General features: G+C 30.8%; 1 protein-coding gene across 1 annotated transcript; it reads right to left on the bottom strand.

The window, feature by feature from the left end:
- LOC109333775 (trihelix transcription factor PTL-like) lies at positions 8,951–15,033 on the bottom strand. Its single transcript, XM_019569343.1, has 3 exons — positions 14,436–15,033; positions 11,017–11,440; positions 8,951–9,943 (listed from the first exon to the last, which is right to left on the bottom strand). The coding sequence occupies exons 1-3, from the start codon at positions 14,897–14,899 to the stop codon at positions 9,269–9,271; spliced, it is 1,563 nt and encodes a 520-aa protein (XP_019424888.1). The 5' UTR covers positions 14,900–15,033; the 3' UTR covers positions 8,951–9,268.

Genomic DNA, 19,739 nt, shown 5'->3' with positions numbered 1-19,739 from the left:
AAAGACTTTGGATTGATCTCACTAAAGAATAAAGAAGGACCAGTTGGAAATAGACATGTTTGAGATCACATTGCATGAAATTTCCATGTCACTCATCCATATTTCATCTATGTCATTGAGTATATTAATATGGTGATCATCATGGTCGAGTCACACTTAAACGTGATGAAAGTTACGGTGGTTCCATAGTTGATATATGAGATGGACCAGATTGTATTAAGGAGAAGTCTAAACGTAAATAACATATGGATGCGCGCCTAAAGAACCTAGAATATAATTGTTTCAGGAAGATATGAAGCCCAAGTGGGAGATTGTTAGAAAATTATAATTTCTAATTAAGGTGAGAATCTTATATTTGATGCAATGATATCAACTATTTATTTCCGGGGTTACATTATAAATGATCTAATTACTGGCACCCCTTAGATTTCTAAAAGCTGATAACGGATATGGGCTTAATGGGTGGATACCCATAAGGTTAACCCATAGGGGATAATGAGAATCCTATAAGTTAACACATAACGAATATTATGGTCCCTAACATACCAAATCAAATTCAGTTTTCTCCTCTCCCCATCAAAGTGAAAATGCAAGTCCCAAGAGGAATCAGAGATTTGGTTGAGGAAGGCCATCATACCAAAACTTATCTCAGAAAAAGCAGATCATAGGAGTACATCCAGGAACATGGATTCAGGTATGACACTGCACTCTTTGTTTCATATATGTGTGTGAGAATCATGAGATTCAAGATCCTAGGATCGGTGTTTCACCGATCATTAAGGAATTCTTAACACAAATATCTCACAGTAATGCATAGATTAATTTTATTTGGGTTTATTTGGTTATGTGTTCTTTTTTGGGTAAATATGATTGGTAGAGTATAGTGCGGAATGGTAGGATGATGTATGAGATGTTGAAATTTGCATGATCAATGCATTAATATATATTGTTAAAAAGATATGCATTTGAATATAAATCTTTCTAAGTGAATGCTTGAATGGTTTAACCTTGATTGTGGTACTCAAGTGAAGAGAATTTTTCAAATTGGTCTCCCAATTTGTTGGGGTTGAAGATAATGTACTATCGAGTATGGACTCAACCACAAACTGAGTTCTTTATCTTCATAAATGTCTTTAGTTTCAATATTGATTGCTTTCAGTCGAGTCTAACATTATTGTTCTTAAAACCAATCTTCAATTGATGAGTGCCCTTAGCAATGAGATCATAAAATGCATGCAGAAAAATAATTTCTTATTGATGCATGATATGCATGAAGTGATTTTTTTGTTTTTATCATGTTACATGAATTGATATGCAACTTATAACTCAAAATGATGCAAGGAATGTGTATGATTATTCATTTGTCGGGATGTATGAATGGTTGACAATGCAAATCTTTTTAAGATGCACGAAATATAGGAATGCATGTAACTTTTTTTTTATGATGCATGATATGCTAGAAAATGTAATTTATTACGTAAATGATTTTGAATGCATGAAGGTTACGATATGTATGAATTTTTTCTTTTTGTGATAATGAAGGAAGATATCAAAAATAGTTAATGAAATAATAAAAAATTTTGAATGAAGTTTTTTTTTAATGAATCTACGCATGAATGAATGTATAAATAAATATGTGTATCAATGATGTACTTTTCATGAACGAATTAATGAAATTTTTCTCTTTTTGAATAATTTTTATTTTATTTTTTTGATGAATGTATGAATAAGCGAGAGTATATGTCTAAATGATGTATTTATGTATACATGAGTGAATTAGAAAATAATAATTTTTTAATGCATGAATGAATGCATAAGTCAATGAATCTTTATTTTTCTTTCTGAATGCATAATTGAATGATGAATTTTCATTTCTGAATGCGTAATTGAGTGTTGAATTTTCATTAGTGAATGTATGAAGACAAAAGTCAATGAATGTTTAAATGATGTATTTTTTCATTTTGAATGCATGAATGATGAGTGGAATGAATCATTGAAGGAATAAATGTTTGAGTTATATGTTTTTTTACATGAATGCATGAATTATATATTTTTTTGATGCATGAGTGAGTGGATGAATATATAAATAAATAAGAGAATGTATGAATGATGTATTTTTTATAAATAAAAAAATGCATATATGGATAGCTAATTAAAAGAATGTATGAGTAATGTATTCTTCTTATATGCATGCATGAATGAATTATTTTGAACGATAGTTTTTTTTTTTTGAGTTAGCGTTTGCATGGATGAAATGATTTTTTTAATGATATGTTTTTTAATGTATGTATTTATGATGAATGAATAAATGCATGCATAAATAGTGGTTGATGAATTTTCATATATCTTGTATGCATGAATGTACGTATAAGTAAATCAATAAAAAATATCTTTTTGGATGCATGAATGAATGCATAAGTCAATCAATGAATATTTTTTATTTTTTGAATGCATAAATCAATCAATGAATATTTTATTTTTTGAATGCATAAATGAATGGATAATTGAGTGAATGTTTGAATATGTACTTTTTATGTTTATGCATCCATGAATGAATTTTTTGAATGATGTATTTTTTATTATTGCATGATGAATGAAATGTCTAAAAATACAAAATGCATGCCCCTTAGGGTAATGGACCCTATCTTGGGGGTGGTTTAGCCATCATTATGATTTGAACATGTATATAGATATTTTAAATTATATTTCTTTTATTTTTATCATTCAGGCTAGCTTAAGTCCAAAATAAATTTCCATATTTATTTTTATGATAATCTCCTTATTAGGGGAATAGAAATTCCCGTCAAAGGTGCGATATTTTACATGATTTTTATTTTACATGACAAAATTCCAAACAATATGCTATAATACGAACATGATACAAATCACAAGATTCACAAGAAGTACAACATCATAGGATAGGGTTCTAACATACAATGGACGCCTTTGTTAAGTTCTAGACTCCCTATAAGGTGCTCATATTGCAACTCTCTCTAATAGAGAACTCAAATATTATGATGTTAGAAAATGAAGACCAGCTTAAGTGGTTAACTCATAATAAGAGGTAACAATATGAGTGGTCCACATCACCAACACTTAGAAGCAGTAAATACCGCGACCAATGAGACTAGTGTCCCTTCTATTCAAAAAGGTGTCACTAATATCCAGGTGTAGAACATATGTTGGTAGAAAAAATGTGTACATGATATATCACTCATTAACAAAAATAATACATACATAAAACATGTACTTCATATTTATAACATATAATTCATACATACAAAGTCCCTAGTAGAGTCGCCAACTGTCGCGTCCCGATTTTCGGCTGCACGACTTTATTTAGAGTCGACACTATATTTTATAGTTAAAAATGTAGAAAATCTTTTAAACCCAATTACTTTGGCTTTTGGATTTTTGATATCCAGGTTCGGAAGTCGGTTACAAGGTAGAGAAGGTATTAACACTCTACCCGCCCGCCTTAGGCGATACCATTCACTAAAATATATGACTTTACTATTATTATTATTATTATTATTATTATTATTATTATTATTATTATTATTATTATTATTATTATTATATTATATGTTTAATTAATTAATTTAAATGAGCAAAACTATTTATTTATTTTTAATTAAGTCTAACAAGACTTTTGTCCTACGTATCCCTATTAAGAGAATTAAGGCTTACATAGTTTTTAGGTAGAAAAATGTTTGTTGGTTGATTGTATTTTAATTAAGGAAAATATATTTTTTAGTCAAAATGTTTATTTTGCATGTTTATTTATTGGTGAAAAAAGTCTTTATTTGGTTAACTTTTATCATTTATTTAATTAAGAAAATAGTATTTAATCGATTTTGAGATTTAATCGGTTGAAAAGAAGCGGTGTAGCGCGACCTTTCGATGATGATTTGGGAAGAAAGAGACCTCTAGAGCGACCTTCTCTCCATCTTTGATTCATTCTTAAAATTATTTTATTTTTTGAAAAATAGTTGTTTGTCATATTTTATTTATAGAAAAAGGGGGTTCAAATTTTTATTGAAATGTGATTTAAAAAAAAAGTAGAAAAAAAGAAATTTTTTATGGATTATCAAATAAATATGGTAAAACTTGATTTAATTAAAGGATGCACCAAAGTGATTTATTTTATCACTTAATCATTAATTAAATTATCTTAATCTTTATTAATAATTGATGGATAATTACATAGAATATAAAAAATAAATTGCTAAAAAATAAAAAAGTAGATTACTAATTACTCATTAAAGTGATAAGATTCCACTATTTTTTATGTTTACCCATTGTCTTTAAAAAAATTTCAATTTAGTGTATACTACTATTATTATATTTGAATAATTATTGAATTATATATATCAACCTTGTTTTATAAATTAATTATTATCATTATGGTGCACAAAATAATAGTCTAGAACAAATAAATTAAGAAACCTGATTGCAAATGAAGGAGAATCTACACAGTGGAGCCTGGATCGCGTGTAACTGGCCTAAGATGCGCGTGACACATTGCATAAGGAGATTGGAGGAGTCGTTGTAGCTGGACGCGCAATTACACGTGGCGCATCTTGGTTGGGAGGCCTTCTGGCTGCACGGCAGTGGAGCGTAGGCGCGCACGCGGTAGATCTCGTATTCCAAGGACATAGTGATCTGGTGCAACTGGTTGCACCGTAGCTGAGACGTGTTTCGTTCTGTGATTGGCTGGACAGTAGTCAATGCAGAGGTAGGCTGATCCAACGACTGGATGCGACGGGTGCATGACGCGAATTCTGGTCGCGGTTGCTCCGGATAATTTCTCTATAGAATTTTCCCTCTCTCAAAGTGGCAGGTTTTTTTTTTTTGCAGAGGTTTTTCAATGTTTCTAGTGTATGTGTAGTGTTCACCCTAGGCAATATTTATAGTGAAATTTCAATCACTCAATCCCAAAATTGAAGTTAACTAATTTCAACTCTGGATAAATCTAATCCCTTGAATTAAGAGATCTTAACAAAACTGATTTGACCATCTTATTTTAATAATTTTTCTGTTAACTCATTTTCAAATTCAAATTAGGTTGTTATTGTATTTTACTTATTTTAATTAATCCGGAAATCTTTATAAAAATGGATAAAATAAAACTTAATTATTTTTTATACACTTAATATTCAAAATTTTGAAAAATCAAAATAAATAAATAGAAAAACATATTTTCTCTTTTTGTCCTCTCTTTCTAAGAAAAAGAATGTGGGCTCATAGTGGCCCATTCCTAATTCAAATTTTTATTTTCTAGAAAATCATTTTCTTGTGAATTAATTTAGTTTTGAACTTTTGGTTAACTTAATCATTTAGATTTAGGAACCCTAACAACCTTGATTTATTTATTATTATTTTTGAATTATCGGTTAACTCCATCAATTAGATTTAGGAACCTTATCAACATAGATTGAGTATTATTATTTATTATATTTTCGGTTAACCCAATCACTTAGATTTAGGAACCTTATCAACATAGATTTAGTATTATTATTTGTTACATTTTCGGTTAATCCAATCACTTAGATTTAGGAACCTTTTATAGATTTAGTATTATTATTTGTTATATTTTACTTTTTTACTTTTTTTTTTGTAAAATGTAGCTTCTAGATAGATGTTCCAAGTATTTTTTAATTTCTCTAATTTAATTAATTTCAAAAATAATTTTAAAAACTCCATAAAATGGTTTTAATTATTCTTATACATTAAAATTAAGTAAAGTCATTTTACTATTTTTATTTAAAACGTTTTGGGCTTTTTCTAGGCCGGACAAAAATGTGTGTTTATAGTTGTCTAGTCTAGCTTATGCTAGCATCCTTGCCACAGGGAAGGGTAAACATGATCCAAGGGCTAGAAAGTGTATGTTTCTAGGTTACAAAGATGGCACTAAGGGCTTTATCCTTTATGACTTGGTGTCAAATGAGATTTTCTTATCTAGAGATGTGTTCCATGAAGTTGTCTTCCCTCTGTCCATTTCTTCATCTAATCCTCTAAAGTCTAAACATACACATGAGTCTCCCTCTTTTGGCCCTCTAGTTAGTGGTCACACTTCTCTTGAGTCAAACACAATCCATCCATCTGAGTCAAACACTTTTTCTGAGTCAAACACATCTTCCGAGTCTCAATCTTCCTCTACACCTGAGTCACACACAACTCATTCTTCAGGTGTTGTTCCTTCTAGATAGTCCACTAGATAGAGAAGACCACCTTCTCATCTGCAAGATTATCATTTTACCATTGCTCATACTATTGCTCATCCCAAAAATTCCTCACCCAAGGTCCTCTATCCATTGTCCTCTGTTCTGGATTATTCCAGATGTTCATCTGATTATAAGAAGTTTTGTCTCACCATCTCTAGTGCCCCTGATCCCATAACTTATAAGCAGGCTGCTAAGTTGAGTCATTGGAGAGAAGCTATAGATGCTGAGTTATTAGCCTTGAATCAAAACAACACTTGGTCTCTGGTTTCCCTTCCACCTGAGAAGGTTCCTGTAGGCTGCAAATGGGTGTATAAAACCAAGGTTCATGCTGATGAGACTCTTGAGAGGCATAAGGCTAGGTTAGTTTCTAAGGGCTACACTCAATTGAAGGTGTGGATTTCTTTGACACTTTCTCCCATGTGGTCAAAATCACCACAGTCAGTGCTGTTTTGGCTCTAGCTATTATTAAGGGTTGGTTCTTGGAATAACTTAATATGAACAATGCATTTCTCCATGAGGATTTGCATGAAGAGGTATATATGTCACCTCCTTTAGGCCTCTTTCTTGACAATCCTCATCAAGTTTGCAAGTTATACAAGTCCCTTTATGGTTTGAAACAAGCAAGCAAAGAATGGCACACCACTCTTTCTGCTGCCTTGATCTCCTTAGGATATTCTCACTCACAAGTAGATCAAGCTCTTTTCACTAAGTCTACTCCTACTTCCTTCACTGCCATCTTGGTGTATGTGGATGATATGGTCTTAGCTGGAGATAACCTTGATGAGATTCAGCTGGTTAAGCAATTTCTTGACCACACTTTCATGATCAAGGATCTAGGCTCTCTTAGATTTTTCTAGGTCTTGAGATTGCTAGAAGGAAGGATGGTATTCACTTAAACCAGAGAAAGTATGCCTTATCTTTTCTTGAGGATTCAGGTTCCTTGGCCGCCAAACCTGCCGAGATTCCTTTTGAGCCCTCACTTAAGTTGCAGCTTGAACAAAGTACTCCTTTTTTCTGATGTTCTATGTTATAGAAGCCTTGTAGGGAGATTGTTATATCTCACCATTTCTCGGCCTGACATAGCCTATGCAGTTCAGCAACTCAGACTCTTCATGTGCAAGCCTATGGATGTGCATTATAAGGCAACCCTTAGAGTACTTCACTATTTGAAGTCTTCTCCTACTCAAGGGTTTTTCTTCTCTTCCACCTTTACTCTTAAGCTTGTTATTTTGTCTTATTCAGATTGGGCTTGTTGTTTGGACACTAGAAAGTCCATCACTGGTTTTTGTATCTCCTTGGCTCTTCTCTCATTTCATGTAAGTCCAAGAAACATAACACTATATGCAAGTCATCTTCTGAGGCTGAGATCGGGCTCTTGGTAGCTTGGCTTGTGACAACATACAGGTCTGCCATTTACTTGGCACACAATCCTGTTTTTCATGAGAGATCCAAGCATATTGAGGTAGATTGCCATGTTATCTGTGAGAAGATTCAACAGAGTCTCATTCACCTTCTCCCCATTGCTTCCTCTAATCAGTTGGCTGATGCATTCACCAAGCCTTTGCCTCATGCCTCATGCCTCATTTCAGTCTTTTGTGTCCAAGTTGGGTTTGTGCTATCTCCACCACCCAATTTGAGAGGGATGTTGGTTTATATGCTTGGTTGATGATGTTTCATGTTGATTGACATCTGGTTCTATTATCCCTCTCATGGAATGGATTAGTTTACAATTATACTGATTATGTAGCCTTTGGTTCATTATTTATAGCATTTTCTACATTATTTTTCCTTTATAGAAATTTGTTAGGAAAGTTAATTAATCCGCTACATAAATAGTAAGTTATGAACTGTTATATGATAACTCATTTCATTCAATGAAAATGTCTTCATACATTTCCAAATTTCTCTTCTCTATGGATTCTAAGAAAAGTATTACAGTGATGTAATATATGTGTGTTTTCTTATCAGTTGCAATTTTCTCTCGATCCATCCTCCATTTAATAGTTGTTGACCGTATAAATATCTTTAATTTGAAGTAGTTAGGTTTATGGTTGAAGTCTTAGCTCATTGACTGGGTTGGCAAAACCAGATATTTTTGTTATGTTTTTTCGGTTGTATGCTATAACGCATATTTGTTGTTGCAATTTTGAAGTTGCAATATTGCAGTTACACAAATCTGGTTGCAAACTGTTTAATTAATCGAAGATCTGTCATATGTAGAATATTTAGCATGAAATGTCTAGACCAACCACTTATTTTTAACTGTACAAAGCTTCCTCTTTCAAGAATGAATAATTACACAAAAAACGGTATAGAACAAAGAAGCAAAATTGGCATTGATGGAACTAAACTAGATATTGTATATTAGGTATTTACCAAATAGAAAACTTTAAGCCTTTTTATGCTTATAACAACATCAAATATCAAATGCATAAAGCACAATATCGGCAAGGGTTAGTTTTTGGGATGAGAGAAAACTTCGTTAACGTTAAGCACATGTTTCACGGTGTATTTACGAGTTGAGTTTTGGATATGATTGAACTAAGAAAGGGTAAGGGAAAACTTCATTATTTCATAAATATATTTTATATCTCTCAAGTTTTCTCTTTTATTTCCTTCGCCCTCCAAAACTCTAACTCACAAACCGATCCTTATTAGTAAAATTAAAGAACCGCATCGTTAAATATTCCAATGCTGCACACAAAAGAAGCAAAACTGGGGAGGAAGGAGAAAACCTGTTACCAACTGATATAAACATCATTGAAAATGCAACATATGAAGCAATAGAATTACAATTCCATTTGCATGAATAAAAGTACATGCCCACAAAGAGAAACTCACCTCAATAAGTGTCATATTTCAACACCTATTATTATGTCTCCCTCATTAAACTTATTATTTCCCTCCTAATTAAATTCCCATAATTATATTTAGATTGAGCACCTAATCATCATATCAGTTAACTCTGCTTACATAAATGTGAGTGTAAAAAGGCTATGAGATTTGTCTTCCCTCTTTTAAGTCAAAGCTTATTTCACTACTCACTGATTTTGGTTTTGATTTGCTTTGTTAACCTTTAAGTTGTAGTTTTGCCACAAATTCCCACCCTCACTCATCAAGAAGGGAAAACAGCTATCTGCAGCTTCCACTACATTACAAGCATTGGAATTTGAGGGTGATGAACCATCATTTGTTTGAAGCCTCCCTTCACTGATTTCTTGCCTTTGATCATTGATATCACAATAGGCACCATTTCCTTGAGTATATAGAGAATTAGACCTGTGATCATTAATGTCATCAAAGTAAAAACAACTCGAGTTTTCCTTTCTCTTCTTGTTGCTGATGATATCAGAACCTCTCACACCAGTGCTATTTAGTATCTCACTTCCTCCATCTTCATTCTGGTTTTGAACTCCAGTTGCAATTGCATTAATACCTTCAAGAGATAATTGAGTTTGAGACTCAATCTCATTTCCTGTTAATTTTTGCAAAGCTTCCATTAGAGCAAAATCCCTAGCTTCAATCCATGTTCTCTCTTTAGCCCAAAATTTGTGCTCTCTTTCTAACCTTTCAGCCTCTTGCTTCTTCCACTCTTCTTCTCTCAATGATCTCTCCTTTTCATTTTGTTCCATTGTCTTCATGAGCTTATCCATCCATTCCTCTTGCTTCTCCACCAACTTCCTCATCTGTGAGTCAATGAACTCTTTTATCTTTACCTGTTAGAGTGGGGGGAAATATAAGAGACAATGTAATCTTTATATTTTGCTCCACCAAACTCCAAAGTACAAAGGATCTTTATAGAATCCTAGGAGAGTCTTTAGACATTATATAACTCATAAAATAAACAATTCTAATTATTCCTAATGACCAAGGTTTTAATTTTAGATTAGCTATTTCAGTTGAGCTACATTTTCTCGATCTCATCCCATAACTGTGATAAAAACAACTTCAATCACAACTATTATTTGCAATCTTACCGATGGAAAATTAAATAACCCAAACAAATTCTTCATCATTTATATGACATATAACTCATAAAAAAATCTTCATATATTTTTTTTTCTTACATGATAACCTAAAAATTAATCCACCACACTTAAAGTCTCATAACCATGAAAACTTTATTGTCGTTACCACCAAAGCTTCATTAAACTAAAATTAGTACAACAACAATGTTATAATATTTTATTATAAATCATGTTTGTTGATAAATTCTTTCTTCTTCTAAGAATTGGACTAACCTCTGTTCAGTATACTTTCCTTACTTAGGCTTTTAACAATGTCTACCGCACATATCCAAACCAACTAAGACACGATCCTTGTAACACATCAATTCTGACATGCGACCTCTCACACCCATTATAATTTGAGTGTGTCACCCACAAGCTTAAATACCCTACAATATTTTATTCCCACAAGGAAAGCCTCTCGTGACTTGAACCCATTACCTCATGGATAAATAGTGACTCATAGGAATAATGACTATTTGTCATGATGTCAGATGTTCAAAGTCGCAGGAGGCTCCACTTATTTAAGTTTGAGGGTGATAGACTCATTATATTCATGGGCCCAAGGGTCACATGTTAGAACTGGATGTTATTCCTACCATTTTTTTTTACAAAAGAAGTTTCTCCAACTTTCTCCCTAATATATTTATTTCTAATCTTATCTTGTTTACTCTTTACACCCTAATATTATCATCTTTAGTGCATGGAGCCTAACATTTTACCCTTCAACATTAATTATGCATAACTTCAAATTAGTATTACAATTTTTTATTCAAATTTACCTTCCAACTCCTCCCACTCACCCTCTTTGGCCTCTTCTGCATGGAGTCATTGTCCTTTAGTCCTTCAGTGGTATGGTCATTGTCATCAGAAGATGAAGTATCAAAGTCAGTGGAGTTAGTGAGGCTGAGGCTATCACAATGCTTGTGATGAGACTGGTACATTATTTCTTGATTTGTTTGAGAAGGTGCATGACTACTTGTATGAAAAGGAACACTGCTGGTACAAAAGTTGGATTCTGGAACTGAAGTTTGGTTAATGTTTTCACCATATAAGGCTTCAAGTTGACGAAAGAATCTGTAATGCTTCCCATCTTGTCGTCCTGCTTTACCTTCTTTTGTCTTCTTGTAATATTTGTACAAGTTCTCGAACTTCTCCCTGCACTTTTTCCCACTCCTTTGGTATCCGTGTTCTTCAGACATGATCCTGCAACAACATCATTGTAACACAAGGGAAAGAAATGAAGGTAAAACAACAAAACCTTAAGATAAGAAAATAAGAAAGAGCTAATGAACTCGACCATGTAGGAAATAGAGAACCTAACCCTAATGAGTGGTGCAATGGAAATCTTTGATGTCTTATTATGTATGTCATTCAATCAGTTACTTTTCTCATGGTAAAAAATATTAAATTATTGCATGAACATGTGTTCCTTCTCTATATCGATATTTTGTTTATTTCTTGAATTTTTTATTCATTACTTATTTTTTGAACATTTTGCAATTGATCTTTATCGTTAGTTTTGGATGGAAAATATTATTGTAGCTAACAGATGTCATATTATTAGTATCATATGTTTCGTCAAATCATCTTTTATGTGTTTTGATACCTATAAATTCAAAATTTTAATTGTAGTCCCTATTTTTTTTAGTGAAATATATTAGTAATGTAAATGTATTTTCTTGGTTAATGTGGTCATTGCCACATTTTAAATGAAATAAAGAGATTTTAAAATAAAATAAAATGTAACATGTAAACAATATATGAAAACAACTCATTAAGATAGTAAATAAGTCTCTCATTGAGCAAGTAATGTTTCATTTACATTTCAATCAAAATATTTTACTATGGTGTATATATTTTCTTGTATTATTAAGGGTATTTCTTAACTCTTTTGGGTAAGGAATTAATCTCTTATGGAATATATGATTGTCTTTTCTAACAAGTGTCTCTCACAAGAATCGAATCATTGACATTTTAATTATTTTAAGGATCTAGCGGGACCTTTAATATATAGTTGATATTAAGGTCTATTACTCATGTACCAAAAAGTGTTAACTATAATAATTAAAAGCATATACGCAAACAAAATAAAAGCCATCAAAAGCATCTACCCAAATTTGGCCTAAAGGGGGCTAAAACAAAACTAATTATTTTACATGGACTAAAATCAAAGTATTTAATTTGTAGGATCTAAAATTAAAAAAGTACTGTTAAATGGATGATATAAAGAGATACGTGACACTATTGACATGAGCTCCATTAGTCACCTCAACAATTTCTATCCAAAACTAATGACATGAACCAATTACATTACATTCAGAAAATATAAGGACTGAGATTAAAAAGATCAGGGACAAAAGTTAAAATTCAATACATATATAAATACCATAAACATATTTATGCCTAGTTTTAAATTGTATTTTTTACCAACTAAATAAAATGATTTTTGTGAGAGTAACACACAATTGTGAGGGAAGAAATGATTTTTCCTTATCAATGAGGGACAAAGAACTAGGAACGAACTCATGTAAAGATGAGCTTTAGTCTAATGGACTAATGTTTCTTAAACATAGGAATACTATATGATTTTTTATTTCTCTGTACAGAAAAAAGACAAAAAGTAGGACAAACAACTTATTGTCTCTACAGAAAGAAGACAAAAACTAAGACTAAGAGACATACATACATGTCAAATGCAAGAGTAATGATAATCTTATAAATTTGTTTTCATTCTCTTTTTTATATTTATTTTATAACTATTGATCGATGGACTTTTTGCTTTGAAAAATAAAATTAGTAGATTACCAGTAGTAATAAAATAGATATGAAAAAGTGGTGAGAAAAATGAGTTAGAGGAACATTTTCCCACATTGAAATCTTGATGTTTATAGAACACTGACTCTTCCTAATTAATAATGCTACGCAATAACATGCATAGTCGTTAAAATGGGTACCTAGTTATTGCAAATAAATACTATTAAGCAAAGGAAATGGCCATTCAAATGGACAGATATCACATGTTATTATTGTTAGTTTATTCTTTGTTTCGAATCAATTACATATTGTCATATAAATAGAGGAAAACTTTTAAAAACAAAAAATAATAAAAAATAATATTCTGATTGACTTAAGACATGAAATAAAATATCATTCGAGATTGATAGTCTCAATCTCTTCCAAATTGCTGTCAAGTGAGTTTTTGAAGGAAGAGCATCAGGTTGATGTCATTTCATTAGATATAATTATAACTAAGATAGATGATTGAAAAGACATAGGAGTTCAATGAATTTTAAATAAAGGAAAACACTTGTTTCACTTAAAAGAGGGGTACAAAATTTCAAAATGGAAAAGGTAACAGTGGTAGAGCCATACTAATCTTGGTATATGAACTTAAATGCTTTCACTTCAAGTACATGATCAATAATAAAAAATTGAGTAGTAGAGAGACCACTAGTGTGTAGTTATTTCCAGTGAAATAAAGAAGCTTAACAAAATTGTATACACTGCCACTCATATAAAAGAGTTTTCAAGAAAGCAGAGGGATCAAATTATAACAAAGTGCAGTCATCTTAATTACTAGGAAATTGTCAGATATACTATTGAAGTAAGTTAGAGAAAAATATAAACAAATATGATTTTAAAAATGGTCAAGTTGAGGAAAAAAACTAGTGGAAAACAGAAGCAAGTACTGTTGAAGATGGAAAGGAAGGATAAGTAATAAATAGAATAAAAAGCTGATTCCATTAGAAAAATGGATTGAATGTTACCTAGGGTAGATGGAGATAATTTCTCTTTTGCTAAATGGAATATTGATCCCATAGAATGTGTTATGCAAACATGTTCCGTAGTTTTTCTTACTGAGTAAGAGTGTGTTTAGTTCAGATAAAATAATCATATCATCATATCACACACACATATATATATATATATATATATATAAAAAAAAGTTGAATGATCAAAACTATACAAGTCTTCAAAAAACAACTTATTTTCATGCTAAAATAACCATAGGATTATGATTATAGGCCTCCAATATCTATTTTTTTTTACAAAATTACTGTCAATAAAAAACACAGTAAATTTCTATTACTCTATATTGGTTGTAAAAGTAATATTTTTGTAATGTATAAGGGTTAGAGTACCTTTAATTTCCTTAAGATAATTGTTATTGAAAACAAAGAATAAATAAAAATTGTACCTAGAAACTTCATCCCATAGAGGACCCTTTTGATTAGCTTCTTTAAACTTAGGGTCCAAGCTAGATCTGATATCAAGAAGAGTAAGTGTCTCCTGCCTGGGCCATCTTCCGGTGGAGGCATCTCCACCTATGAAGCCTGCAGTCTCAGCCTCTAAGCCACCAGTAACGGTGGCTGCAGTGGCGGCGGCTGCGGCAGCAGAATTGGTGGATGCAAAGTCATGAAGGCTGCAACGAGGCATTATTTCTTCTACTTGACGACCAAACATCATCATGTCATAGTGTTGATGGTGAGTGGTGGCTGCAGTCAGATTTGGGTGGCCAGGGAAGAGCTCCGCCGTGGGTGGTGGTGGTGGTGGTATTGAGGGAAAATGGGTTGTTGAGGTTTGTCCATTTACTAGCTGCCTGAGATCATTAATACCATATTGTGACTCTTGATGGTGATGGTGATGATTCTCCATTTCCATTGAGAAAACTGTGTTGGAAAGTTGAGAATAATAATAAGATGATGATGAAGATGAAGAAGAAGAAGAGTGTGAGAGAATAAAAAGTGAAGAAGGGAATAAGGGAATTGAAGGACAATGGTCCAATGTCAGCGTATACAAGTGTATGCTTGTGGTTTATGGTATATGTACCATTCACTCAGAAAATTTAGGCTCTGCTAATGATACATTACAATTTATAGTAAAATGTTTTTAGCTTATAGTAGAACTAGGGATCGGCAAACAAAAAAAAATGGACATGTGGGTACCCGTGGAAATACCCGCAATGAGTATCCACAAATTTATATATTTAGTTTTTAGTCAAATTTTATATATATTTATTATTATTTTAAGGTTATATATCATATACTTTATTATTATTTCATAATAAATTATACATATTTGATTATGATAATAAACTTATCATATAAATATCATATTATTCATGTAATAAATATTTTTACATATTGATTATTACAAATTATATAAATATATAATTAAAATTAAAAACTCGTTGATATTCATAAATACTCGCTACCCACACAGTTACCTGTAAATATTGCAGATTTGGGCATGAGAAATCGCTACCCGTGCCTGTCCGCGTTGCCATCCTAAGTAAAACAAATTTAGCATGAAGTCATATAAATATATTAATTATTAATGTGAGTTAAAGTATTGTTCGACCATAACAAACTATAAATCATATATAAAAATTCTATAATTATAGTATTATACTATAACAATGAATGAGGTAAAAATTATTATTTTTTACTTGCTTTTGGAAATAGTAGTTTAGTTTTTAACATTTGAATATCTTGTATGTATTTTTTCATATAAATGAGAAAATAAATATTATATATATACACATGTATATATATATACATGTATATATATATATATCATAAATGTATATTGAAACCTTACGGGTACATGCCCCCAATGTATATCTACCTGCTAGCTCCGGCATCATTGTCTGAAACATGTTATTATTGCAATAGTTTTTCCTTTTATTAATAACATTTTATCATATGTATAAAAAAGAGAAAATTACATCTCGTCCATCATATAATATGAAATGCCAAAAAGATATAAAAGTAAAACTTCCATACAACCCTTAAGATAAGTTGAGATTCTTAAGTTCGGTTGGATTTTGGTTTATATAAAATTAATATTGGGAGAAGTTATCTCTTTCGATGATTTTTTTTATAAGACAAACTTATTGATATAGAAAAGTCAACTTTACTGCCTCTAATTACATATTCACCGTATGGATTAACTCATATCAGAACAATATATTATTATAAAAATGAGAATATTTAATAGGGATTATTAAATCTTATTTGAATGATCTTGATTAAAATATATATGCGCATGATTATCATATGATCAATGACTGACTTTTAATTATAATCATTTATAGTTGATTGTATGGCCCATATTTATTATACTCACAATTTTTATATGAAAACTACTCCTACTTAAGTCAATCACATGCTCTTCCTACATACAATATATGATTTTTGACAGTAATCATATGATTAAATTTCTATTCATAATAAGATGCTTGAGCCATTTTGTTCAGTCTTTTTTTCATAACCAATATCTATTTCTTATAATTTCCTTCTTTTTCCTCATCTTTGTATGAATAATCTATGGGTACAAACATCTTAAATTAAAAAAGAATGTGAGTATAATACTATCCAAACCAATGGTGCTAAATTAGACCAGATATACAAACTAGTTAAACCATTAAATGGTTTTCTTTCTAATTGAATTATTTAATTGTTCATATATGGGTCAAATGGATCAAAAATTATTTTCACCACTATAAATTATTGAATATTATGATCAAAATGAGTTTTTTTTCGTTTTTAAAATTTGTTATTGCTCCTAAAATACAATAAATGAGAATCAAAATTAAGCTTTAATTTGTAATAAGGTAATATCAAACCCGGCTCTAACAACATTGATTCACATTACATTCTCAAATTGCTTAAATAACACTATTCAGTATTCACCATCATTTTATATCTATATTTTAGCATGACTGGGATTAAAACTTAACGAGCACATTTATACATTTATATCTCATTTTAATTTCTGACATCCATTAACCATTTAGTGTTAATATTAGTATTAGTGGGTTAACAATGGTACTTTGTTCTATGTAGTTTGTGGAGAAGTGGTTGGAGAGTTGGAGTGCTTATGATGAGTAGAGTACTAGTAATTAGTAAACCAACAACAAAGCCCTAAGGCAAACAAAGAAAAGAAAGAAATAATACTATAATAATGCTTAGTTAACAAATAAAAATATGAAACGTGGCTTGATGTGAAAGGACGAGTGGAAAACAGCCAACGTTGTCTTCTTGACGCGTGTAATAGTGTCTTTGATGCTGCCTTTTTGACTTTTCGCAATGATTCAATGCAACAACAGCATTAGGATCTCACTTCTACTTACACTTTTACATCCAAAAATTAGTGTTATATCTACGTTTCAAATTCAAACATGAATTATACTATCTCTTTTTTCATACTACCAATGTATCTTTCATTTTTTCAGATAAAAAATTAATTTCTTTTAGAGTTTATGGCTACTCCTTTCAACAAGTATTGCTCCTATGAATTGAACCATCGACCTTGAGGATCCAGCAGGATCTTACGTCACTAGATCAACTATTTATTGATATACTATATATAACACCGGCATTTCATTTTTATCTCTATGCAAATGTCAAGAAATTTAATTAAAGCATGTTACTGTCAAAATAAGGTTTTTGATTCAATAATATTTTGTTTTTCACATTAACTTAAATACAATTTTGATATTTAATCTTATTTCAAATGTGTATGATGGTCCTTAATCTTCGAAAAAGTTTGAAGTTGTTACTTCTGTTATTACAACGTTAATTATCGATTAAATATTTTGTAACATTCTTTTTGTGACTAGCATCTAGAACATTAGTCGAAATCATGATCCAAATTCTTATTCTCTCTCATTTTCTCTTTCCCTCCTAAAAATTGATCTGTAACTTTATATACATTAGCTCTATGACCTCCTCAACCCACCAAGCTGGGAATGTCAACATGTCTATTTGTGTTCGAGATTTACATTTTCTAGCCCTAAATCCAAACTCTTTGAACTTGGAAAAAATAAACCTATCCTAATCATATTTCAGGTTTCCCCTACTCTGCTTCTCTAATATCTTGAATACATATATAAGGTTAAAATCCATATGTAACCTAATTTTATTGATCTATATAGTTAAGGGAACATGTTTAGCTTTGGGTTTGGGTGAGTATCACCATACTAAACCTGAACTTGAACTTTAATATAGTTGAAAAAATAAATCTAAACTTGATCAAAGTAGGATTTCTTCATCAAATTTTAGTCGCAGATATCTACGAGTTTGAATCATATTGTCATTCTATGTAAGAAATATGCCTCTTGTGACATGAATGAATATATTATTTCATTGTTTGAATGACATAACTCTTGGATGAAGAATTATTAATGAAATGTTAAGACTCTTGGGAAAGAACCCATATATAGTGCTTGATGGAAGCACTGTACTAACAAGAAAAAAGACCAGAAGCATTGTCTCTATCTCTGTCCATAAAAGATTACTCTATCAACCATCACTTAAGCAAGAGCATAGTAAGAACGGGAAGGAGATAGAAGAGTTTTCTATAAACCAAGAACACCAAACAACAGCTAAATGGAGGATCGTATCGCCATAGGTAAATGTTAGTAATATGTAACCATTCTTATTAACGTGAAAGCTATGAATTTTTAAGATCCATCCACAACATGACTTTCATGACAAAACTTACATGTGTATCAGAGCATTGTGTTTAAAAATTTGTAGTTTTCCATTATTTTTGATTCGATCTTGAATGATGTTTTGTAATATGTTCTTAAATGTTTAGAGAACTCAAATATAATTATACGCTGCATCATACTAACAATCAAAGAAACAGAACCTTGCGAATTTGTTATGCTATATTCTGCATAAAAAGAAAAACATCACATGGATGCACCTTCTACTTTTTGTTTTTTGTTTAATAAAATTGATGAATAACATAATTATTTAGAATGTTCTGATAAAGCTTTAAGAGAAACATATTTATTATATATAACACTAACAGAGGCGTAATATATATTATAATTATATATAGATTAACAGACACACTGATGAAATTAATATATATATATATATATATATACTCAGACTTGCCTTCTTTCTAGCTTGATTTTATCTTATACTTCTAGAGCTTTTTATGTTCTGTTTTGGAGAGGGTGAAACTGTATAGTTATAGAGTAATAGTAAACTGCTCTATTTTGTAGAACATGAACATATCATTAGAGTGACCAGATGTTATGTATAAGGTGAAAGTATATTAATATAAACAAACAAACGTTATGATCTTCACTCTAAATTATACTTTCATATATAATGTGATATATGTGTAACAGAATGTTGGAGAAACAGTAAACATTCTATTTTTTTAGATAAGAAACAGTGATATATGTATATAAAAAACATGAAACAATAAAGGAACATATACATATTTACTTATATATATTTATATATAAATAATGTTATTTTAGATGTTTGGAATTATAATATGATAGATTTGTTAATCATCAAAGTGGTTCAAATTTTTATGATTATTTAATTTAAAAAATTGTATGATCATATTTCATTTGTTTGAAATTATTGTATGATAGATTTTTTAATCACCAAAGTGGTCAAATCTTTATGTTTATTTAATTTCAAATTGTATGATCATATTTCATTACTCATCAATTTTACTCATCAATTTG

Source organism: Lupinus angustifolius, chromosome LG19, assembly GCF_001865875.1.
Source record: "Lupinus angustifolius cultivar Tanjil chromosome LG19, LupAngTanjil_v1.0, whole genome shotgun sequence".
Classification (NCBI taxonomy): Eukaryota; Viridiplantae; Streptophyta; class Magnoliopsida; order Fabales; family Fabaceae; genus Lupinus; species Lupinus angustifolius.
This window is presented reverse-complemented; position numbering and strand designations above follow the sequence as displayed.

Excerpts from the sequence above, each read along its gene's own strand:
- LOC109333775 (XM_019569343.1), bottom strand. The coding sequence starts at position 14,899 with ATGGAAATGGAGAATCATCACCATCACCATCAAGAGTCACAATATGGT. Across the intron at positions 11,441-14,435 it reads CTATGGGATGAAGTTTCTAG|GATCATGTCTGAAGAACACG; the intron begins GTACAATTTTTA and ends ATGTTGTTGCAG. Across the intron at positions 9,944-11,016 it reads TGAGTGGGAGGAGTTGGAAG|GTAAAGATAAAAGAGTTCAT; the intron begins GTAAATTTGAAT and ends CCACTCTAACAG.